Below are 26,828 nucleotides of genomic sequence, written 5' to 3' on the forward strand. Positions count from 1 at the left end.
AAACCTACTTTTGAAACATTGTAGTCTTTATTATTAAATTAAATATATCTATTTTCAAGTACAGTTCATATTACGTATTATATAATATAATGTAAATAGGTACTCACTATTCACAGTATAATATAACACCACCATCTTAAGACCGTTGAAATGAAAACTGTTTTATTGAAATCCAAGTCTTGTCTCAGTCTATGTTGCAGTATTATTCTCTATGAATCAGTCTCTTTCACTTTGCTGTCAAATCATATTTACACTTCGGCAGCAAAGCGGAAAAAGACAAACCCACAAGAATGATTTTACCTTGACAGCAATGCCGAAAATGTGGTAAGTTTAAGTGTAAAAATAAACGACTGGTGACTTTAAGTAAATAATAATTAGTAAAAAAAGGATTGAAAAAAATAATAAAGAAAATTGATCATAATAGACTCGTCTTAACATTTGCACATTTCATTATATTTAAGTACCCGTGTATTTGCAGTGCCTACAAAAAAACTATTTAAAAGTATTATTATTTAAGTATTTTTTTAGAGAATTCCAATATTTTTTCACGATCAGAGGCCAACTAGAAGGCTGTTTTTTCATCAAAACAGAATAAAAATAAAAATGTACGATGAACGAGAGAAAAATTAAAATATACGGCTTATCAATTTGTTTGCTCAAAACTATATAATAGTATAATATTAATTATTATTATAAAATGCTCCTCCACGCGTATCAGTTGCCGACGACTGCGGCGCTACCTTCCTTAAAATTATTATGTAAAAAAAAAATTATTACAGTTATCGCTTGAGTTAAATCGAGATAAATGTATTATAACATCGAAGAATGAAAAAAAAAACCGTTTTTAATCCTTCACGCGGCGTTTTTATGACACGTACCTCATCATATATGTATAAGTAGTCATAAATACTGTTGATATATAATATTTTAATATACCTATATTCATATACTGATGGGCTTTGACGGATTGAAATGGCAAGTTGGAACGCCGCCTTATATTACGCATACAAACATCAAAACACTCACATAACGTTTGGATTGGTGAGGGTGAGTTCCTACAGGAGACATAGGTATATCATGTAAAAAACTAGTACACAAAATATATAAATTCCTACATAAGTTTAAAAACTAAGTATATTAGTGTCCCACTGGTTCATTAAACTTAAATAGAAAAGTATTTATTATTGTGTGTTTCTATCATAGTATCATAGCTAATTGGAGGGGGACTTTAGTGCGACTTATCCCTTATTATTTATCCTATTATTTTCAGTACCATAAAAATTTAGGACATGTAATTTAAAAAAAATATATTGGAATATGTTTGTATGTACTTAATTTGTTAGGTAATGAAATTATTATTATTATTAAAATCATTTTTAATATAGCCGTTATAATATATATAGGTAGGTAAGTATATTATTATTATTACTATTTATTTTATTAGGGCTTATTTTACAACATAAAAACTTAAAAATTGATTAAAACAAATAATCAGGCCTAATACTAATTAATCATTTGTATAAATTATGTTCGTAAAAAATATGTACGCCCATGTTACGATGTTGGTTGTTTAAAAAATGAAATTATCCCTGAGATTCTGAAAATATAAATAACATCAATAATAAGGTATTCCGTATCAAACAGACAACTGGACGGAGATGATATAAACAAATATTAGTATTGTTATAATTACAGATTCTAAAACAATTTTATTTGTATTAAACGTTTAATAATTTACATGTTAAAAATATTTTTGGATTTTTAAAATCAATTTAAATAAAGTGGTATGGGATAGCCTCACGATTCACAAGTTTGATAACAACATTTTACAACCACTCTAAATTTAAAGCTCAATTTGTGTTTATGATTGCTATATCGTGACTCTTTAAGTTTAAATAATATATTTCATTAGACAAAGAATCTACGTTCAACCATTAATTTATGATTTTGAATAAAACAGAACTGATTTATCTATCAACAAGTGCATTGTTCAATCTAAATATACGTATACATTATAAATTTATATATTAAAAATCATATAGAAATTAATAAACTTTCTCAAGTAAATATCTACATTGATAAGTATAAGAATTGCAAATGAAAACAGATATGTAAAAAATGCATAGATAATAAAAACTTTATCGAAATTACCTAATCGGTATAATTAAAAAAAAATACTCAGTACGATTATAGATTATACACGTATTTATATATTTTGTTATAAGATGAAACATTTTTGAGTTTTATAAATTTAAAATCTGTGATAGTGCATAAATATTTTTATTGTTTATATAATTTATTAACCGTATGCAATACATACATATATAATTTCAAACAAAAACTAACAACTTTGAACCATACCAACCACTGTGAGATTTCAACTCTATATGGGGAGGGAATTTGTTTTCCATGTTTACTTTACCGTAAATCCAATAAAATATTTTCAAACGCTATACATACTTATCCTATAGGTAGTAGGTACGAACTCGTGGACGGACTTATGTATACATATATTATATATGGTTTTTTTACCTGCTGTCTCTTGCAGGAACTCACCATTTCATGTTATAATGCACTGCAATATGGTACAAGAAAATGATTGTATAATATTAAACGTTGTGTTCTCGTATAGGTCGTACACTGTGAGTATGCAACGACGGGATTGTGCAAGTCTTCGTGTATGGTGATCTCGCGCGCGGCAATAACGACGGGAGTTCGAGTAAAAGAAAAAAAAAATTACAAAAGTTGAGAAATATGTCGATGCGTGCAGACAGCCGAACGAGCGAGCGCATCTCCTCTCAGTCCTGCAACGAACAACGGGACTACCGACGTGAGAATGCGACGGGGGAAAAAACGCGGTCGGAAAAACTAAAATTAATACGGATGGTCCGATGGACAAAAATTTCTACGCACATATATACATATTCACGTATATGATACTAATATATACACACTCACGCGCTCGTTTGCTGTACGAATAATTTTCATAAGCACTATGACGCACGGACGTCCGCGCAAACCGTATACGTGCGCGACCACGTATAGCTCGTTCTGGTTTTTTTTTTTATTATTTATTTCGATTTTTTTACACATTTCAAGTCGTTCTCCGCGGTTCGCCTCCCCGAGACATTTTTAAACGTTTTATTTTGGTCAAACGCGGCGAGGGGGCGATTCTGGACCGACGTCAAGGTCGCAGCGAATATTGTTCTAACACACACTATATACACACGTTTTTATACATATATATATTTATATTGCTCGAAAACAATTTCATAGGCCAAAACGACGCGTATTATGGAACAGCTGCCAGTGCCTGTGTAGCATATAGTATGACATTCAAAGCATCACTATACCATATTCTTTATATCGTATAGATTATCACGCATTATTGAATATAAATAAATATTATCGTATATGAATAAAAATAACTATAAAAATAGATTTAAATTAAAATAATATTTTCCTATAAGTTACGTCTTGTAAGGCTGTAACCCCCTACTCGAACACCAACTATCACCCCATTCAGAAACTTATACAAAACTCGAGTCCCGGAAATTAAAAAACTACATATAAGTACACTAAGGTTGGCTGAAAACGCGAAATTTGATATAGTAATACCATGTAGCATCGGAAACTGCAGATAAGGTAAATTCGTTTCCGTTATTTCTTAATAGTCCTGCGCAGTGTTCAATTTTAAAAAATGCATGCAAACTCTCGCAATTATCTTAAACTATACGACATCATTTACGTTCTATAATGCCCGTGGTAGCTATATATACCTATTACCTATAATCATTTTCAAAAACAAATCCATCACTCTCAAAATTCACAAGCACTATTCTTAGAATAATATATTATATTATTATAGGTAATATTTATTACTTATAGTGCCAGGGCCAGGTTCCTGGTACCTACAAAATTTGGGGTCCCTATATAGTATTGTATTATTTAATAGTAAATACAAAAAAAATATATTTTTCAAATTTACATCTTATTATATATATATAATATGGAACTTGATTAGTTATATTATCATTTATTATCTATAATATACATTTAGCGGTCGAATATTAAATTAAAATATTATATATATTATTGGTTACACCGTACATTTTTGGCTGTATACGCACCGCTTATTATAGCTAGTTCGACGGGCGACCTATATTCTATATTTTATATATAAAATTAAAAAACGAGTAGCGTTATCGCCGTTTCAGGGAATCATCCACCAATTTATGACCAACTAAACTTTAGAGTCAATCACCTATCGTAAGCGAGTATTATTAAGTAGGTGTATGATATATATTGTCATGATTTTACATTAAACTCGTCACAATAACAATGTTTTCAGTTCTACAGTTTTAATTTTTAACACATTAATGGCTAATGCGATATTTAAGCTTACGCGCAACAACACCACAGCAGTCATCTAAATATACCACGTAGTATTAAATTTGCACAAAATATTTTCAATGGTATGAATAGTATTCAGTGTGTGATACTTTTAACTGAGTACTTTAATACGATACAATATGTATTTTATCAATTCTATTTTTCAGTTTTTAGATAAATTTAATTTAAGCCAACAAGTATTTAATAACTTAAAACAAAAATCTATATTTTTGAATTTTTATTCTGAAACTACAGAATTTATGACAGTTTCAACGTATAAATAGATTTTTATTTATAAGCACTCAAATGTTAGTTAAACGGGTAAGCAGAGTACTACACTTGCTAGTATAGCTGGGTATCGTTGCGTTGCACATCTCCCCTTGACCATTGTATAGAAATTAATTGAGTAGGTTGCAAGTACATATTATTTATATCATAATAAGTAATAACGTAATAAATAAATATTTATGATTTGTTTATAAAATGTAATAAATGTTGATTTAACAGAAAATAATCGCGTTAACATTCTATTCGAATAAAATTCGAAAGTATATGTAACTAATTATTGTTACATTATAGACAATAAGTCAACATACCAATAACCAGCATTAAATAAAAGTCTACTAAAAAAAGACTTTCAGTTATTTTAATTTTAATGTTATACATTATATTATATATGTACTAAGTAGGACTGTATAATCTTTTAAACAAATTTTTAATATAGTTAAGAGATTTAAGTTTTTAGTTTCTTAAAGTATATTAATAAATCTTTATGAAACATTATAAAAAAATATATGGTTGGATCAAACCCAAATAGTACGAAAATAATGTCAGTTTTCAAGTTACATTTTACAAATCTAAGAAGAATAACTGAAATAATATAAGAATAATAACGCAACATTTAACCCGACATAATGCATTTTTTATGTTATTATTTGTTTTGCTTTATAACGTCTGCAATTTTGACAAACTAAGTTGATATACCTATTTAGTTCTTAAACTATGCATTTACTAAATTCTGATTATTATTATTTTGAACTATATACGGCGGTGATTAGCATGCATGGTGAATCGCCCTTTGTACGGGTATCACGTCCTCTCAATTAATTAGTATATAGTAAGACTTTCTACTTCCTAATCCTGTCACAATGCCTCACACCAGTCACACGACCGGGACTAAGTTATTGATTTTGAAATTGTATTTTGAAATGAAAAGTATAATTCAATTTAAATATAATATCATGAAATAATCAATAATAATAATCAATATAATATTTATAGCGAAACGCTACAATTTTCTCAATGTATATTTCAATTATATTGCGTACCATTATAATGATATAATTTTTACGATCACAGTAAGCAACACAAGGCGTCGTAGATAGGCACCATACGCATACTCTTTTTGCTTTTCCCGCGGTTACATAGTACGCGCGAAACTTCACGAAAAACTAATTTTTGTTCCTAGAAATCAACAGACTATACGTACAGTGGCGGTCAAATTATTTTATCATGGTGAGGGATGTGGCTGATTTTTTAATATGCACAACTATTAAAATATAATTTATGGTTATGCCTAATATCAATTTTTTTTAAATTAAGGTAAATTGGTACTTTATTTATAACAATGTAATATTAACAATATTTGTATTGTATTATTAAATCAATTTTTTTTTTTCTGCCAATTAGTCCAGTACTTCATTGGAGGTTATATTTATAATCCCACGATGAACAGCCATAGTGGACAAGCCATTGAGACGACATAAATAAAACATTTTACACTAATTAGTTAAACAAATATTATCGGCAAGTCCACAACTTCATTTTCTGTAATGATCTTAGGGATCAAACTATTTTTTTCATCCTAGTCCGAGTGATAAGTGGTAGAACAAGTTAAATAGGTGGTAATTTTTCTTTTATTAGACATTATAAAATAGACTATAGACAATATATATTACAATTTACAGCAGACAGTTTAAATATGTATAATGCGCGACACAGTATGACTGTACGAGACACGAGTGACGAATACGAAAGCCAAAACATTGTGGTCTGTGTAACAAAATATTGTGACAAATGTAATAATAATCAATAAATTGGCCAACTATAATGACATAGCTGTTAGCTACGTATTATTGTATTAAGAGGACGTTCTACCCGCATATGTTGTCTCTGTCTTATTAATGTAGATCATAGCAAATTTTCGTTCAGCAGAACACATTTTGTGATGTTAGCTTTAAAATTAGAGTAAATTTATCTATTATTAAATTTAAAGGTAAGAATATTATCTGGAAAATATCATAATATGCTTTTATTGATAGTATTATTTTAAAACGAGTTATGAATATTTTAAAGTTGTAATATTTTACATAGCTTTAAATCACTTTAAAATGATAATATCAATAAAAGCATATGACATTTTCTATGTAATATTCTTACCTTTAAATTTGATAATAGATAAATTTACTCTAATATTAATGCTAACATCACAAAATGTGTTCTGCTGAACGCAAATTAGCTATGATCTACATTAGTAAGACAAAGACAACACATGCGGGTATAACGTTTCGGTCGATGGACCGGTCAAGGGAGGAGTGTGTTGTAATTGAATGACCACCGAGCTGGGTAATTCCCGTATATTTTGTATAAGCAACTAATTACTAAATATTAATAATAATAACAGCCTTATTCCTAGAATGAGTCTAGAATCTAGATAATAATAATATACGCTCATAAGCGTTATTTTGAGAAAAAATTAAAACAAAATGTAATCATTAACATAATATAAATAAAATAAAATATATGAGAAAAAAATTCATGGGGGGATCTATCCCACTCATCCACCCCTCGTTTGACCGCCACTGAGACTACATAATATAGCTTGACGATAACTTAGCTACACATTTTTTGGATTGCAAATAGAAATGAAATACGACTGCAAGCATAAGCTTTTTTATCATTTGAACAATTATTGTTATCATCGTCAAATAATTTTTGAGTAAAATTACAAGTTTTAAATAATTTAATTATTTTAAAAGTATGTCATTCAATACATGGAATATACATATATTATATGAAATAGGTATCATGTACCCTACTTTATTATTATTGTTATGCAATATGATTAAATTATATTTTTTACAATTTTTTAAGCTTATACTTTCTCGAATAATGTAATGAAGTGACCTACCGCGTAGGTACATTATGTTTGATACCATATTTATTTTCAAAGCCAAGTATTTCAAAGCATTAAACATTTTATGAAAAAAAAAAATTTTAAAAAATTTTTAAATGTTTACTTTCTATAAAGTATATATAAATACCTAGCTTAAAATCAGTCTAAATATTTTTAAATTTTCTTTGTGTACCTTAGTACCTATAAAAAAATGTTAATTCAAGTAATTGTAGAATGTATCAAATGTCTACAATTTATATTTTTTGAATAATAATAAAATAACAATTCTTGACTTTTGACTCCCTCTTCTCAAATACTAAAATAATATTAAAATTAATTTCTATCGGATCAATTTATTTTTTATTTTTTGAATATCTATTAGAACAAAATGTAAATAAGAACAATGACACAATTTAGAAATGTTTGTTATTAGGATAAGTTGACTTTAGAAAAAAAGTAACGATCCTAAAAAAGGTTGTTGTTTTGATTGATAAGCAGTAAAATCTGTGATAATAGTGTTATACTTTAACTACATTGCTTTACGTTTACGTTTTAAAATTTGAATTTAAAAAAATAGTACAATAAATGCAATTCAAAAATGTCTGATGATGAAGACGGTGTACATAAGTTGTCCGGGTACAATCACACTGAAGGCGGTCTAATTATTAAAAAAAAACCTAAACCTGCTGAACAGTTTGAGTTTAAAATACCTGATGTACCTAAAGGTTCATTGCTTGGGTTGGACAAATTGGCTGGTAAGTTTTCTATTACAGTATAATATTAATAATTATATTATTGACACCTTCCATTATAAATGTATAACAATTTTTAGCTCAAAAACGGTTAGAACGAGAATTAGAAAAAACCAAGAAATCGACGTTACATTCCTTTACAGACAATGACGATGAAGGACAAGATATTGAAGAGACACATTTAAAAGACAATCTTAAACATAAAAACAAAAGCCGGTAAGACCTTATGACTTAAAAACTAATTGTGTGATAAATATTAATTACATATTTTAATTTTTAATGTATAGACATTATCGATCAGCCCATGAAGAAACTCCAACATATACTGGAGGGTTATCAAAACAAGCAATAGAAAAACAGGAAAGATTGAAAAAATCATATAACCGCGGTGTTCATTATTCAACTTCAGATTCTAAAGACAAGCGGAATCGTCATCGTGAGAGAAGAAGCAGTAAGTAATGATTATAAAGTAAAAATTTTGAAAGTTAAATCATCATATACTTTTCTTGTAGGTGACAAAGGTGACAAATGGAATCGTCGAAATGAACCGTATTATAAAAAACATGAAAGAAGTGGTAGCCGTGATCATCGATCCAGTAGAACACCATCTTATAGAAGTAGAGATGAACCTTTAACTCCTAATGTCAGACTTCGAGATACACCATCTAGGTGAGTTATATTACAGTCTTCATCAAGGGCATCTTCAGAGAAGAGGCATACCTTGTATATTTTTAAAAAATGTCTTAGTATTTATAGTTAATTTTTCTGAAACTAAACTGTTTCTGATAACATTAATATTAATAAAATTGTATAATATAATTATTAATAATTGTTACTATAATATGGATATATTTTAATAAATTAATATCATATTTTGTTTATGTTGTCTTTTTTTAATATTTTAATTTCAAAACAAGTCATAAGCACTTTAAAATACTTGTTTAAAAATTAATATAACAAAAAAAGCCTGCATTGAGTCTTAAATAATATTCTTGTCTTTAAATTTGATAATAGATCAATTATTTGCAATATTAAAAATAACAGGGTAATACAATGAACTATTTTAAATGTAAAATTTACTGTTCTATGTTAGTAAGATGGACCTAACACAACATCACATGTTTTCATTTTATAATTAATCGTAGAGGAGTAGTAAGGTTATCCCCATAAAAATAACACAAAATAAATGTTTGTAAATTGAATACAACAACCCTACTAATTAATTTTATGATGTATTTTTTTTTTAATTTTTAATTACTTACCAACAAATCATTTTCATTTATAATTATTATTATTTGTATATTTTTCTAAGAATAGAGCCAAGTAGTTTATTTTTATACAAAATAACAACAATCTTCTATTTTTCAGAACTACTTGGGATGAAGATGATCATAATATGTCTTCATATAAATCATCTACATGGGATATGCCAACTCCAAAATCTAGTATTGATGATGATCCAACTAGAACACCTAGATTTACTCCAGCTTATAAGTATAATAAATGGGATAGCAATCGTGCTTCAGGAGCTACACCTAAACCAGGAAAAGGTAAAATCCAAAAATTATATATTCTTATTAAAATTAATGGTAAATACCTAAATTACCTATATAATATTAAGAATTTGATACTATTATTATCATTAGGTAGTTATTTTGTATAATGTTTGATGAATGAAGAAGTATAAAATTATATTATAAAATTTCATTATAGAAAATGATCTATTATGGGCTAGCGAAACTGATCGTGACGAATGGGAAGAAGCTCAAAACCGTTTGGATAGGCAATGGTATAATTTAGATGAAGGAGTTGATGAAACTAATAATCCATTTAGTGATGTCAGTGAATCATATGCCAAAAAAAAAGAACAACAATTAGCTCAAAGTAAAAAGAAACGTATGTCTGCACAACAAAGACAAATTAATAAAGTATGTAGAATGCTATTAATAATTAATTTAAATTATCAATTTTATTAATTTATTAATACTTATATATTACTAATTTTAGGATAATGAACTGTGGGAACGTAATCGTATGTTGACCAGTGGTGTAGTAGTATCTGTTGACATAGACGAGGACTTTGATGAAGACAATGAAGCCAGAGTTCATCTATTGGTACATAATATTGTACCTCCATTTTTGGACGGCCGGATTGTGTTCACAAAACAACCTGAGCCTGTTATACCAGTTAAAGATCCAACTTCTGACATAGCAATAGTTGCCAGAAAAGGTTCAATGTTGGTACGAACATTCAGAGAACAAAAAGAAAGAAAACGAGCCCAAAAGAAACATTGGGAAGTAGCAGGCACTGCTATAGGAAACATAATGGGAGTAAAAAAAAAAGAAGACGATAAAGATGAACGAATCGATGAAGAAGGAGAAACTGATTACAAAACTGACCAACAATTTGCTGAACATATTAAAAACACACCAGAAGCCAGTAGTGATTTTGCTAGAAAGAAGACATATGCACAGCAGAGACAGTATTTGCCAGTGTTTGCAGCCAGACAAGAGCTGTTGAATATCATTAGGGAGAATAATATTGTCATTGTTATTGGTGAAACAGGTAGTGGTAAAACTACTCAACTTACGCAATACCTCCATGAAGAAGGATACAGCAAGTTTGGCATGATTGGCTGTACACAGCCGAGAAGAGTTGCTGCTATGTCAGTGGCCAAACGTGTTTCAGATGAAATGAACACCAAACTTGGTGATGAAGTAGGATATGCTATTCGTTTTGAAGATTGTACTTCTGAGGTAATTTACATTAAAATATTTAAAATTGATAACTCAGAACATTTTAAATTCTCAAAGATTTATTTATTTGCATTTTTTTTTTTCTAGAAAACTGTAATAAAATATATGACTGATGGTATTTTACTTAGAGAATCATTGAGAGATCCAGATTTAGATAATTATAGTGCCGTTATCATGGACGAAGCTCATGAAAGATCATTGAATACTGATGTTCTTTTTGGTCTCTTAAGAGAAGTAATTATTAACAATATAATAAAATTTAAATATTTTAAAACTCATTTTAGAGAGTAAACAGTTATAAATAAATACAAATTTAACACTTTATAGGTGGTTACTAGACGTACTGATCTCAAATTGATTGTGACATCAGCTACAATGGACGCTTCTAAATTTTCTTTATTTTTTGGTAACGTACCAACATTTAACATTGCTGGTCGGACTTTCCCAGTAGAAGTTATGTTCAGCAAAAATCCTTGTGAGGACTATGTTGAAGCTGCTGTAAAACAAGCATTGCAAATACATTTACAGCCTCATGAAGGTAAGTTAAATTTGTATTAGATTTCTTTCATTAATTTTGACTTATGTAACTTTTAATACCTAATAATTTTTATTATTAATTAGGTGATATACTAATATTCATGCCCGGTCAAGAGGATATTGAAGTAACATGTGAAACACTAGCTGAGAGATTAAACGAAATAGCCGATGCCCCACAATTATTAGTGCTCCCAATTTATTCACAATTGCCTTCAGATTTACAAGCTAAAATATTTCAAAAATCTAGTGATGGATTACGAAAATGTGTTGTAGCTACAAATATTGCAGAAACATCATTAACAGGTAAAATTAAATTTTTATTAACATGTTAGACTAGTGCTTATTGAAATATATAACGTATAAGTTTTGTGTATAATAATAGGTTTATTTTAATTAATATTCATGAATATTTAAGTATAATTGACAATACTATGAATTTAAAAATATTTAAAAGATGATTTATCTAAAAGCAGTGTTAGGGTATACAGAACTTTATAGCTAATAGTTAATACTAATAAATAATAACAAACAAAAAAAAAATGTAAATATTCAAATAAAATTATCAAAATATGCAGCTAAAATTATTTTTATTTGAAAACCCATCACATTTAAAAATATATATAAAGAATAACTTAAAATATTTATAAATTAACAATTGTTTAATGTCACCTAACTTGAATAATATTTATTAATTACAAATTTATCAAAAATATACCCAATTTATTATTTTTTTTTTCAATATATATTTATATAAAAAATAAATATTATGATAGTATATTTTATTTTATTTTGTCTTATTACAGTTGATGGAATTAAATTTGTTGTTGATACTGGTTATTGTAAAATGAAAGTTTATAATCCTCGAATCGGTATGGATGCATTGCAAATTTATCCCATCAGCCAAGCAAATGCTAATCAAAGAAGTGGTAGAGCTGGTCGTACAGGTCCTGGACAATGTTTCCGGTATATAAAGTTTTTTGATATTATCAGTTTAAAATAATTGAATATAAGTTTTATATAAATATTTTTATTTAAAAAATAAAACTATTTTTAAATTTTAAGATTATACACAGAAAGACAATATAAAGATGATTTACTGATGGGTACAGTTCCTGAAATCCAAAGAACCAATTTAGCTAACACAGTGTTATTGCTGAAATCATTAGGAGTTCAAGACTTACTTCAGTTTCATTTTATGGACCCCCCTCCACAAGTAACGTTATCTTAAAATATTCTATAAATTAATATTATTTTCTCCAATTCAACGTTATATGTTTCAGGACAATATTTTAAATTCTTTATACCAGCTGTGGGTACTAGGAGCCTTAGATAATACAGGAGAATTAACATCTCTTGGACGTCAAATGGCTGAATTTCCACTAGATCCGCCTCAGTGTAAGATGTTAATAGTATCATCAGTGATGAACTGCACGGCTGATGTATTAATCATTGGTAATAAAGAATTGTCATTAAGCACTTTAAAACAATCAATATATTATGTGTTTAATTATATTTTTATAGTTTCTATGTTATCTGTGCCTTCAATTTTCTACCGACCAAAAGGTCGAGAAGAAGATTCTGACAATGTCAGAGAAAAATTCCAAGTTCCCGAATCTGACCATTTAACTATGTTAAATGTTTATAACCAATGGAAGCAGAATAGGTTTTTATTTTAATTATTTATTATATAACAGAAAATTTTTACAAAATATGTTTTTACAGTTATTCAGCATCTTGGTGTAACGAACATTTTATTCACATTAAAGCTATGCGTAAAGTTCGTGAAGTAAGACAACAACTTAAAGACATTATGGTTCAACAGAAAATAGAAATTATATCCTGTGGTACAGATTGGGACATTATTCGCAAATGTATATGTTCAGGTAAGTGATTCAAAACCATGTTTTTTATTTTTATAAATTGTAAATAATATTAATTTAGTATAATTCATTGATTTTATATAGCTTACTTCCACCAAGCAGCAAGATTAAAAGGAATTGGTGAATATGTAAATTGCCGTACAGGCATGCCTTGTCATTTGCATCCTACATCAGCTCTTTTTGGCATGGGTTTTACTCCTGATTATGTTGTATATCATGAACTTATAATGACTTCAAAGGTAAATATACACTTTCTTGTGCATAAATATTATAGTATTTAATAACACCCTGTTATACATTTAAACATCAGCTCAATATTTATGTTTATAATAAATTAAATAGTAATTACACATGAAGTCTTGTAACATTATTAAAAAATGGTTTTATTGTATAGTTTTGTAAAATTTGATAAAAAAAATCTGTTATCTAGGTAAAAATACTAAGAGAGATTGTTTTAGTGGCTACACTATTTTTATAATACCAATGTTATGCGTTAACTGCTATTCTAAATGCTGAATAGCCTCTGATATCTATTAAAATGATATCCAAGTTGCATTATTAAAAATGATATTATGATTTCAAAATTGGTGTCTTTTGTATTTATTTTTTTCATATTACTTGATAGGGAAATAACGATAAATATTTTATAAATTTGAGTCAAGTAAACTGTTTCTTCTTTACTTAAATTATATATATTTAACTTTTTTATAACTTCACTTAACCAGTTGATCATAGTGCAGTGTTCACATTTAATCTTGTTCGGGAAAAAATTGGAAATATCTTGTGTATTTTACCAAAAACTATTAACAATTTCAATTAACATACTTTCCAATATAAATTTAATTAAATGATAACATTTTATGAATTGTTTAGGTTTCTATTGACGGTCTAGCCATTTAGTCACAAAAAACTAAGCTATTATTGCTGTTATTCTATTTCATTTGTTCATAGTTGTTACTGTTATTGTTTCATAAGTATATAAAAATAGATAAAAAATATAATTTCATGGGTAGTAATGTAGTACAATCAGAAGATTTAGATTCTCTTTTTGATGTCAAGTGATGGCCCCAATTCTCTATTTAAAGTCAAATACAAATTATTATAAAACAGATAAGACATTTTTTTTCTTCTATTCATCTTTTTACCTTTATAATCTTAAAATTATGATCTAACTTATTTTAACAATATATATTTACAAAATCACATAAAAAACTTAAGTAAGCACTTTCATACTACTTACCATTTTATAGAAAACATAAGACTACCAATGGGTTTAACTATCGCTTTTTTTACTTAATTTTTACACTAAGTAATAAAATATTTTTATTTGAATAATATATGTAAATTAAATCTTATTTTCTAATTAACTTAAGCACACTTTCAATTTTTATACTATAGGAATACATGCAAACTGTAACTGCTGTGGATGGCCACTGGTTGGCTGAGTTGGGTCCTATGTTCTTTACTGTTAAGGAAACTGGCAAATCAGGTTCGGCAAAACGACAAACCATGGAAACCTTACAAGAAATGGAAGGTTCTATGAGGATAGCACAAGAGGAAATGAAAGCAAGAAAACTCGAAGAAGAACGTAAACAATTGGCCAGCATCAGAAAGTAAATATATCATGTTTATAAAAATAATTATCATTAAAATATTATAAAATATGAGACATAACATTTTTTTCTGATTTATAGAGTGGAAATCATTACTCCAGGTAAATGGGAACCTGGTACCCCAACACTTCGTCGCAAACAAGGAAATTTGGGGCTATAGCAGTCTTTATTTTATTGTACTTGTAAACACTATTGTTTTTTTATTAATTGATTATTGTTGAAATTGAATTTAACAATAGGTACTAAAAATATGTTTGTATACTATGGCCAAAAACTAAAATATATGTCCATGTATAAAATATATATTATGTGAAATTGGCACAACAGCTGTTAATTATTATTTTATCTACATAATATGTATATTACACATTTACTTGAAAAAATATATGTTTATAATTTCATACATTATTTATATTATTTTAAAATAAATTTCACAATTATAAACATAATTAACTTTGACTTAAGGTCTGGACTTTTCAAATACGTTCATTGCAAAAATCTAAAATAAATAACTATTAAATGATGATATTATTATTCTGTCAGGTGCAGTTTAAAATCATTTTATGCTTTCAATTAAACTTTAAAGTATATGGAGAAATAAAAGAATATTTACAGAGTAATAATTGAAGTCTGCTATTTACTTTTTTCTATACTTTAATAAACTATAAAATTAAATATTAAATATTAGTTAGGTACTAACAAAATTCATTAATTTTAAAAATAAAACACACATTAATTGCATGTAAGCCCATGATACTATATGAACCACATTCATTGTCTCTGTCTTACATCATAGGAAATTTATGTTCCATTCTTTGTTGTTAGCTTTAATAGAAAAGTGTGTAGACTTACTATCAAATTTAAAGGTAAGAAGTATTTATGTGTTTGTATATCTATTTTTTCTCCGATTAGTCCAATTTATAGCAAATAATGAGCATTTTAAAATTTAAACATTTTACGCACTCATAACTTGCTTAAAAATGTATATATTAAATGTTAATTTATGCATTATATAAGGGATTTTTGGACAAAAAGGATATTGCGCCACCCCTCTTTAAAAGACAAATCAAATCCACTACTGCATTGTATAACATCAAAAACACATTATTTGTAACTGTCACCTGGTCAACATAGCCACAGGTACCTATAGTATATCTAATATTATGCAAAAGTTAATAAGTGATTTAGGTAACTATGTAAATTATTCTAATTTAAAGAGTTATAATTATAATCATTATAGTGCCTAATAAAGTGACTCATTGAACAAGTTAAAAAAAACTCAGTTCGCGAGTGTACTAAATTCCTGGTTTCTAAACATAAATTAATACAGCGCATATAACTATACACAATTTAGGAAAAATTTGATAATTTTTATGTTTGATACATATTTTAATGCTGACGAGTATAATTTTACTTTGAATATAACTATTATAGTGTTGTGAAATTATTTATTTATTCATTCATTATTCAACTGTAGTATTAAAAACTACCAAGTAATTAATAAGTATGTTCTAGTAATTAACGTATGATCGGATACAACTGAGTTATAAGATGTTCTAAACTCGTTTAGAAACCTAAAACCTTTTGGTTTATAATGTATGAAAAAGAAAATTTTTTTAAATATCATAATAAAAATTGTTTTTGGTAGATTAAAGTAAAATTTTAAAAATGAAAATGCTAAAAATATATGCTTGTATATTACGGTCAAAACTAAAATACATGTCCATATATTATATAATATATATTATGTGTATAGTTATAAACAGCTTTAATAGCTGTCAATTATAATTTAATTTACATAAAAAGTATACCTAATATTATATTATGTACTTTAAAAAATATATATATATTTATAAATTTATATATTGCTTAGCATATTATTTACATCTTTCTAAAATAAGTTGCACAATTACATACATAATTTACCTTGATTTAAGATCCGGCGTATTGAAATGTTTTCAATGTAATAATCCAGAATTATGACTAAACAGTTAAGATAATTATTGGTACTTGTGTTATTGCCCTGCCACCGTGCCATACAAATGTTAACACCCAGCCATACCATAGGTGACTATCAATATTGTCCTATATTTTTTATATTGTTCAAACTTTCAAATTAAAATAAATAATTAATAGTAGCATTGTTAATAGCTAATATTACACCTAAATAAAAATAATAAAAAATAAGACAATATCCTATAGATCCTTAAATGTCATATTTAATTTGTTATAATGATGTTTTTATTAAAAATTTGTAGTGCCAATTTTAAATAGTGTGGAAAATAACCTATTATAATTAATGTATATAACTTGAAATTATACATAAAATATAGTATATGGATTAAAATAAAATAAAATTTCAAATATTATAAGAATTATTCTACCTTTCTTTCATACACAGATTATATACTTAACTAACCTGCACATAAGATATCAAGGTAGGGTAATATTGATCACAAATACCGGCATTTTAGACAAAAAACTGCTGATGGGCACCTGAAAGTGGGGTTATACACTTTATTTAGCTTAATGGCAGGGAGACAACAAATACTCAATAATTAGTCAATCAAGTACAAATCGTAATCATTTTGCACATTAATTAATTAAGCTATATGGGAAGAATAAAAGATATGTGCAGTGTCATAATTTAAGTCAGTTATTTCTATACTCTAATAAGCTATAAAATATAATATTAAAAGTTATTAATACTAATAATAATCATTAATTTAAAATAAAATAACTTTGTAAAGTATTTACAATTAAATCAAAATCTAATTACACTTGATGTAAATATTTTAAACTACATTTATCATACAAAAATACATTATATTGGGAACTTGTGAGGCTTAAACATTTTAACAACAATATATATTTTTTATATAAAAAAAAAATAATTGGTTAAATATTGATTTATGAAAATTAAAGAAATTCTAATTTTCTAATTATATTATCTGATTTAATAATATTATACATTGTTATCTGTATTAAATTAATGTTCAAATTTTAATAAATTTTCATATTTAAAAAGAACATTTGAATTAAATAAAAACTAAAAAGCAACAATACATTATAATTATTTACCAATTATAAAAAACAATTTCATATTTACATAAAATCTAATATTTATCTACACTTCATATTGTATTCACTACAAAAAAATTGTAAATGATCAATACTTAAAGACTCTATTATACAGTTCACTGATAATAATAATAACGAGTGAACAAAATCATTTTTATCCATATTTATCTGTGTTACGCATCAGCATGTACAACACTGTGTTTTTTCAAATACTCTTGATTGAGAAATGATTTACCACATTGGTGGCAAACAGCGGATGAGAAATTTATACGATCATGTGTGGCATAATGACGTCTCAATGAAGCTAGCTTCAAAAAGGACTTGTTACAAACAGTGCATTCAAAAGGTTTTACACCAGAATGTATCATCACATGATTCTTTAGATGAGATGTACTCTTGAACCTCTTCAAACAAATGTCACAACGATGAGGTCGTGATTCAGTATGAGAAGCTTTATGTGCAATCAAAAATGACTCTTGAATGAATGTTTTGTTGCATACATCACACCTATGCACTGATCTATGATTTGAATGCATGATAGCATGCTCCTGTAAGTGAAGTGCATGATTAAACGTAGCACCACATTCTTTGCACGAGTACTTGGGTTCGGCTTGTCCACTATTATTGGTACAATTTCCAGAGAGCAAATGTTCATTGAGTTGTTCATATGAGAAAAAGGACATACAACATGATGGACATTGATGTTGCAAAGCAAGTTTTTGATCATCTTTAGAGTGGGTCAACGAATGTTTTTTCAAATTTGATGAATCTGCAAATGCCAAGCCACATACATCACATGCAAAAGGACGACAACCAGTATGTGTAAGCATATGACGTTTGACATCTGATGGACGTGTAAATCCTTTATTGCAAATACGACAGGGGAATGGTTTTCGACCTGTATGAGTTATCATATGAGCTTTAAGGTTACTTTGATTTGTGAATGTAGCTTCACATTTGACACATGAAAATGGCTTTTCTCTCGAGTGTACCAATTTATGTCTTTGCAATTCTGAAGGTTTGCTAAACGCTTTATCACAAGATGTACATGGATAAGGTAAACCCCCATTATGGATCATTGAATGTACTTTTAAATTATAATTGGTAATAAATGACATGGAGCAAACTTGACACACAAACGGTCGTTCACCGGTATGAATCATCATGTGGCGTTCTAAATCAGATGGTCGTCGAAATGATTTTTCACACATAGTGCACGGATGTGGCTTTGCTTTTGTACTAGCTATTAGATGCCCACACAAATTACTGGAATAAGTAAATGTCATGTTACAAGTTTTACAATGCAATGGTCGTTCACCAGTATGTACGCTTGAATGTCGTTGCAAACAAGATGGCTTTAAAAAACTCTTATCACATTCAGTACATGTATACACAGCACTCCCAGTATGTTTCATGATGTGAAGTTTTAAATCGCTTTTATTTGCAACAGACACACCACATTGATCACAAACAAAAGGAGGATTTTCTGTATGAATTGTCATATGACGAAACAGTCTGTAACTTGAGGGAAATTTCTTATCACATCTGAGGAAAAAAAAATACAATTTATAATATAGCAATAGAAAAATGTACAAGGTTATTTTAAATAAAAAACATACTTTTCACAAGCGTGTAGTTTCTGACGAGAATGCACTTGAGCATGTTCTTTTAAAGATTGATCATCAGAAAAAACTAATCCACAAACTTCACAATGATGTAACTTGATATTGCGATGAATGACTAAATGTGCACTCAATGCATTTGCCTTATCAAATTTTTCTCCACAGACAGTACACAAAAATTTACAATCAACATTTTCCCCAAGTTCATGAGACACTTCATGTGATTTTAAGGCATTAACATCTGAAAATCGTTTGCCACATTTTTGACATTGTAGTTCATCCATGGGGTTAGGTCGCATAAGACTTTGACAGTTTGCCACTGCTTCATTGGCCATATCAATTGCAATATTCTTTTCTTCAGCAATATAAATTTCTGTTGTTCCTTCTTGATTAGATAAATCCACATTTTCAATTTTTAAATTATTTATTTGTATTTGTCCAGATACACTTATAGCTTCTTGACCATTGATTATTTTTGCTAAACTTTCTACAGTCATAGTCCCCACTTCTTCTTGATCCAATAATAGATGAGCTAAATCCTACAATTTGAAAACAAACTTTTATTAGAATTAAATTACTTTTATATAATTAAATTAAGATCAACATGTTACTATAGATATTTTTAAAAATAATAGAAAGTCAAAAAATGAAATACTTACTCCATTTAATCCTTGAACAAATATCCCATATCCAATATTTTCATGCACCCTGAAATATTTATAAATATTAACTTCAATAAGAATAATTAAATGTTTATATTCATTTTTATAAATTATACATATTATAATAACTTAGAATAACTTATCAACAACAACTAACCTAAAATTTAGAATAGGATTGAAAAAGCAATAGATATTGAAAATTATGTGTATTGTGTATAGTGGCACATAATTATATGCATTAAGTATGGTTAAATATTTTTTAAAACACAATTTTTAAAACTAATTATTGTTAATTATCTTTAAAAATTTTTAATTTAGTAACTATAAACATTCATTAAAAATAATATTTTAAAGCTAGAGAAATTTAATGATATGTTTAATATAAATATCTAAACTTTATATCATAACTGAAACTAGTATTTTTATTGTATGCAATTATCAATATAAACCCATACAATTATTAAAAATATAATCAAACTATATAAGAATTTAAACAGTATATTTGCAATAATCCGAAACACAAAATATATATTATTATAATTATACTACTTTCATCTTCATAACTTCTCCAAAATAAAATATTTTTATTTTTTCATTAACTAGAATATCAATAATATTTTACCATTACATCACATTTTAAGTTGTATAGATCTTTTTAATATTATTTATTATTTGTAAGGTGCCAACCCCAGTATGTATTTTGATGGGATGAAACAGATGTCTGCCCAACCACATAATTTTGCAGTATAGGACATTAAAATATAAAATCAAATGGACTAGCTAAAACACAGTGTGGATAGGTACCTTAAGGCTTCAACAAGTATAGTTATTAATTAGCTTACAAAAATTGAATACTAGCTATAGCAAAAACTTAAATCAAATTAAATTGTTTACAATGTTTGGCTAAAGTTTATTTTAAGGAAAAATATAAAAATTATTTTTGTTTTTATATTTTTATTAAGTTAGTATAACAGAGAAGTTAAGATAATAAAGATTTTCATGCTTTAGTATATTTTGATCACAATTTAATTGAAAGTTAAGTTTTCATTACATGTGTTACATGTTGAAGCTAGTTCTATGTTTATAAGGTAGAAGAAAGTTAAGTGCATATGTCCTATCTCACTCGGGTAGTTATTTCTTCTTCTCTATTTTATTTATATTTTTTTTATAAGTGTCTTAAGTTTCTTAATTTGTTAGTAAGTGATTTATTATTCCAGTTTTTCTACAATGGTTCTATATTCTATTGTTTTGTTATTGATAATTTATATTAAGTTAAACTTTTTAAAAATATTTTGGTATATCCAACAATAATAAGTTTGATGTTTGAACCATTTAACAAGACTTAGAACCAAAATTAAAAATATCAGTATTTGAACCGGAATATTTTTTGGATTTTCTTAGAAACCAATATTTGTTGGTAGAAAATCTTTCAGATCCTTTCAATTCAATTATTATTTAGCTATATTATTTATTTGGATAATAATAATTGGTTCATTGAATTTCATTATAATATAAGATATACAAAGATTATAATTTTTAAGAAAAATCTATAAAAAGATCAAATATGATCAGTTACTAAAATTGTTATTTACCTGTTTATTAGTGAATAACCCATTGAGCATTATTATGATTATTTCCCTATAGTTTATTTTTTAGCTTTGGACGATGACATCTAGTGATATTTACGAGTTTATAACTAATAAAATGATCACTAGAAAAATAATAAACACGTGTGCTTTTAAGTTATTATCAAATTGTATCCTAGACTAATAAATATATGTTCAGTAAGCAAGCAAGTTGTAGTAAAACTAACAACTACAAAGTTGATCATTTCTTCATATCTTACAAAAACTTAAACCACTATTTAAATAAAATCACATGATTAATACTATTCAGTATGAAATTGTATAAAACTATGATGTACAATACCACAACTTCTTACAATGAGTGTTTTAGATGTTTTTAAAACTAAAATCATAAACTAAGTTCTTAACCTACTGTGATAACTATTATTTAATCCCAACATTTGATTTAAATATGAAGTTTGTATTTTTATTTTTATTTATAATTTGAAAAATACTAAAATACTATACCTAAAATACTGAAATTTACCGTAACTAAAGCTATTATTCGGTATTTTAAAGAACCAATCGATTTTTTTTTATAAGCCTCATTGGAACTATAACCCAAACTGTAAAAAATCATAGAAGTTCCAGACCCTGTCATTATGTGCATAGTGCAAACACTAATTTTAATTACATACTTATATAAAATAAAAACTTGTTAGTTTATTAAAAAAATTAGATTAAAATTCTAAAATTGAATATAATTATAAAATACACACCATGTCTGTAATTAGATCAGCCAAACTGTTTATTCTGTGAGAATGTTTAGTTTTATATTAACTTTACAAACATGAAATTTAATATAACAAATTAAAATAAAAAAATTATATTATATTATAAATGTTTAATGTCCTGTCAAATGTATAAATTTTTTTCTAAAAATTGGATAAGTTATTTTCAATTTTTTAACTTCAATACCCAAAAATTTAAAGATAATTATTGAAGATTGCAGCTATTAAGGACACAATCATGGTACCAATATCAATGGAAAATTAAAACGAGTACAGATAAGTAAAAAAAAAAATTGTAATAAGTTAGCATTATACTCTTATTCCGCTCATTCATTAAATATTATTGATTTAAATGCTGTTAAAATTTATCCAAAAATTATGACTTACTTTGGTTATATACAACAGTTGTTTATACTTTTTAGTTTATCTAAGCTATAATAGAATATTTTAAGATATAGACTAGGGTCCAGATAAAAAGAAGTAAGAGGCCCAAAATGGAGTGGGGAGAGCTGCACATTTTTCTATTAAACATTTAAAAACTTACCGTCGATCATCTGTAGTTTCAACGGTGGCTCCTTGGACAGTGACCAAACGTTTCTCCCCAGATTTTTCTGTAACAACAATTTCCACGCTACCGTTCATTTCTGAAATCAAAAAAATATTTAGGTTAATATTAATTAATATTCATAAAAAAAAATCACAAAAATAAATACAAAACTATTTGGTGTTTATATAAGCTCATATTACAAACAAGAAATTACAAGTCTTTTTAACTGTATAACTATATTAATTATTTACTACAAGTTGTATGAGTTAAGAGTTTCAAAATTAAAGAAATTCATCATTAATAATTAAAATTGTAGTTAAATAACAAAATATATGTAGTATCATATAATGTATTTAATGGAGCAAAAATCATATTCAAAATTATGTGACTACTGAAAATTAGTCTGAATTTTTCCAATGAATGTTCTACTGTTTTACTACATAGTAAAAACCTTAAGTAAAAGCTTCTAACCTACCTACCGTGTGCTTTTACATACATTAGGAATCCTGACTTAATTAATCAAGTATAAGATGTATTAGATACATAATACAAATTAAATAAGAAAACTAATTTAATTTCCCCCTTTAATTAGGAATTTAAAATAATTTAACTGTATATACTTCAAGTGAGTCGGCACTTTTAAAAAGTGTAATAAATTATTCCTAATCAGTGGCTAAGTAGCCAAAAAAATAAAATAACAAAAATGTTCTGTATATTGCTAAATAATATTTCTCCTCACCAAACGGTTTTTGTATTCAATAGATATTAAATTTCAAGTATAAATAAATAAAGTTCAGTTGAATCTAATCTGCCTCCATTATGCCCAAAGAAAAATATATTATACAGGAGTAGATTAGATAATTACTGAGACTTAATTGTAAGAATATAATAAAATGCCACAATAGTACAGCAAATAGACAGAGATGAACAACCTGTGGATATTAATATTAACACTTTTCCTTCATTTGGAAAAATATCTTGACAATATTTTTCTTAAAGCCACAGTATTTCCTTAGCACTAAAAAGCATTAAAACTACAGACGGTCAAGTACATAATAAATTAAAAGTATTTACTTACTGATATTTTTTCGTCGTTTCGAAGTTCAGTTGATGTTAATCGTGAGCAGATGTCTTCAAATCATTAACGTCAAGACGGCCAGCCACACATTAAACAGAATCCAATCGCCGTAGTCGAACGCTTAATTTTCTTGGGTGAATGTCGACGGAATTATCACGAGCGGACACACAACGAACGGGCCTGAGCAATAGGCAGAGGTTTAGGGTACGTTAATTATTGTTGTCGATGTCACGCACACTCATAAACAATAACAATAAATAATAATCGTTCGATATCACGGTAAGTCGGTAATGTCAAAACTAATATACCACAAAGTTTTTTGATTTCTCCATTATTGCGTTTCATCAATATTAATATTATTATTATTACTATTATTACAAATATTATTATTATTATTGTTGTTGTACTCTATTCTATTTTATATATTAATAATATAATAGGATGATGATGATCAGATGATAATAGTGTTCGATAGTTCTACGAGATGATAAATGATAATATCACAAAAAACCCGACGGACAAAAAAAAAACAAAGTAACACCACACGATGTATATAATATGGGTGTTTTAATATTATTATTATTATTATTTATTTATTTCGGTTTGGGGGCGACCGTCTTGATGATTGGCGTAAAAACAACCACTGTACCAGTGTCGCACATACGGTACACACCAACCCTTGTCGGTCATCGGTTGGCGACACTGATTCTATTGTCCGGACGGCCGTTTCGGCGGCGGCGGCGATGAGTTTGAGACTTTTACTTTACCATTTGGTATTTACTATTTACCATTACTTACCAAGGACAAACCGGTCGTCCTCAGGTCGTGACGAGCTCTTTATATTTTTCGTCCACCCGCGGAAAGAATTTTGAAAAAATCGATTAATATTTTTTTCTAGTGGTGTTCCCCCAACCCCCACCATCGCCGTAAACGTCCATCACATGACATAACAGCAGGCGTATAATATATAATGGGGCAGAACACGCAACGGCAGACTTCTAATCACGAATTACGCGTTTTTTTTGTTGTGTGTGTGTGTCGAGCTTGTACCTATATAATAGTCGTAGACGGTAGTTAGCACTTAGTAGTAGTCGTAGTATTACGCTGCATTGCCTATATACATTACCTGATATACGCCGACGACGATCGTTGTTCACACGCACACAACCAAATAATATTTTCGACACGCGGATAATAATATATTGGTGATAATAACGCGGTCGATACACCACATAAAAAACGCTAATTTTTTATTGTATTATACTAGATGGTGGTCATACATGTAAAGAATGTTATTTTAATAGTGTATACAACTCTATTCATGGGTATACATGCAAAGCAGACATTAATATGTACCTATCTAATATTCAAAGTTGACGCGATTACATGGATTTAGTAAAAAGGGATGGAATGGATGGGTGGGTTCTCAAACAAGAACGCTGAACTTCGTCAAATTTCGAACAGCTCGAAGACTATGAGTAAAAGCTTATTGAAATTAATACTCGAAAATTAAAATAGAATACTTCGAACTCTAAATAGTCGTACCCATAAATAATATTTTTACTTCCGGTATGACCAATACCAGTTTTCACGAATTTAGTATTATATTAATGGCGCAGGGATAATGCATAACATATTATTATATTTTATAACCTAATATAGGTATTATAAATCTAAAAATCTTTTCTCAGTTTTAGAGGATATTTGCAACGTACTATTTATTTTTTCTCTGACTCACGCGCAACATAGTACATATACAAGTATACAACAGATCCAATTTTAAATAGTTAATTTTAATATTTAAATTTATAATTAATTGACCACTTTTTATAAACTTAAAAATAAGATTATTATATTGGTTACTTATATCAAAGCTTTTATTGATATTAATATTTTTAAATGAGATATAATCATTTTAAAATTGTTATAGAAATAATAGCATATCATTATAATGTATAGTACATATTTTATATTTATATGTTAAAATAACATTATATACCTTTATTTAGCTTATATTTTAGATTTTTTTTATTTCCCACTCTTAAAATGTTATATGATATAGTCACACATGGGCCATGGTGAACGCAATTGTACATGAGTAAACAATTGGTACACTAACATCCTCATAAGAAACCTTCAATAATAAAATTGCTATCAATTTGGATTATTCGTTAAAAGTTAATAATGAGTATAAATTGTAAAAATGTATGAAATAAAAAAAGTATGTTTATTTGGCGTTATGAATAGACTACTAAACGTACAACACCCTTGTTATATAACTTTTTCGAATTGAACAATTCTTAAACATATATTGACTTTTCTTCTCGTACTCTGATTTCGTATTTCATGCCACCACGTGCACTTACCAATTTTTTT

The 26,828-nt window shown here is 27.4% G+C and overlaps 3 protein-coding genes across 3 annotated transcripts in view; 1 reads left to right on the plus strand and 2 right to left on the minus strand.

Annotated features, from left to right (window-relative positions):
* The window catches only part of LOC132930625 (uncharacterized), a 31,521-nt gene extending 28,582 nt beyond the window's left edge, over positions 1–2,939 (minus strand). Inside the window, exon 1 of the mRNA XM_060996597.1 lies at positions 2,557–2,939. Within this exon, the coding sequence (XP_060852580.1) occupies positions 2,557–2,564 (8 nt within the window). The 5' untranslated portion in view covers positions 2,565–2,939. The remainder of the gene's footprint in view (positions 1–2,556) is intronic.
* A 5,144-nt stretch (positions 2,940–8,083) lies between these two features.
* On the plus strand, positions 8,084–15,509 carry LOC132928238 (pre-mRNA-splicing factor ATP-dependent RNA helicase PRP16). The gene is made up of 18 exons (XM_060992770.1): positions 8,084–8,322; positions 8,400–8,535; positions 8,607–8,770; positions 8,832–8,988; positions 9,688–9,869; positions 10,033–10,247; positions 10,327–11,076; positions 11,164–11,310; positions 11,404–11,614; positions 11,698–11,916; positions 12,417–12,576; positions 12,676–12,826; positions 12,894–13,065; positions 13,135–13,276; positions 13,336–13,496; positions 13,578–13,732; positions 14,892–15,106; positions 15,188–15,509. Exons 1-18 carry the CDS (start codon positions 8,166–8,168, stop codon positions 15,264–15,266), a joined length of 3,573 nt encoding a protein of 1,190 aa, XP_060848753.1. The 5' UTR covers positions 8,084–8,165; the 3' UTR covers positions 15,267–15,509.
* Positions 15,510–16,781: 1,272 nt separating this feature from the next.
* LOC132928239 (zinc finger protein 883-like) lies at positions 16,782–24,992 on the minus strand. The gene is made up of 5 exons (XM_060992771.1): positions 24,453–24,992; positions 23,372–23,471; positions 20,469–20,517; positions 19,807–20,348; positions 16,782–19,732 (listed from the first exon to the last, which is right to left on the minus strand). The coding sequence occupies exons 2-5, from the start codon at positions 23,467–23,469 to the stop codon at positions 18,361–18,363; spliced, it is 2,061 nt and encodes a 686-aa protein (XP_060848754.1). The 5' UTR covers positions 23,470–23,471; positions 24,453–24,992; the 3' UTR covers positions 16,782–18,360.
* Positions 24,993–26,828: the final 1,836 nt, after the last annotated feature.

The sequence above is a fragment of the Rhopalosiphum padi genome, chromosome 4 (genome assembly GCF_020882245.1).
Source record: "Rhopalosiphum padi isolate XX-2018 chromosome 4, ASM2088224v1, whole genome shotgun sequence".
NCBI classification, from domain to species: Eukaryota; Metazoa; Arthropoda; class Insecta; order Hemiptera; family Aphididae; genus Rhopalosiphum; species Rhopalosiphum padi.

Excerpts from the sequence above, each read along its gene's own strand:
- LOC132928238 (XM_060992770.1), top strand. The coding sequence starts at position 8,166 with ATGTCTGATGATGAAGACGGTGTACATAAGTTGTCCGGGTACAATCAC. Across the intron at positions 10,248-10,326 it reads AACAAAGACAAATTAATAAA|GATAATGAACTGTGGGAACG; the intron begins GTATGTAGAATG and ends TACTAATTTTAG. Across the intron at positions 11,615-11,697 it reads ACATTTACAGCCTCATGAAG|GTGATATACTAATATTCATG; the intron begins GTAAGTTAAATT and ends ATTATTAATTAG.
- LOC132928239 (XM_060992771.1), bottom strand. The coding sequence starts at position 23,469 with ATGAACGGTAGCGTGGAAATTGTTGTTACAGAAAAATCTGGGGAGAAA. Across the intron at positions 20,349-20,468 it reads TTGTTCAAGGATTAAATGGA|GATTTAGCTCATCTATTATT; the intron begins GTAAGTATTTCA and ends TTCAAATTGTAG. Across the intron at positions 19,733-19,806 it reads AAACTACACGCTTGTGAAAA|ATGTGATAAGAAATTTCCCT; the intron begins GTATGTTTTTTA and ends TTTTTTCCTCAG.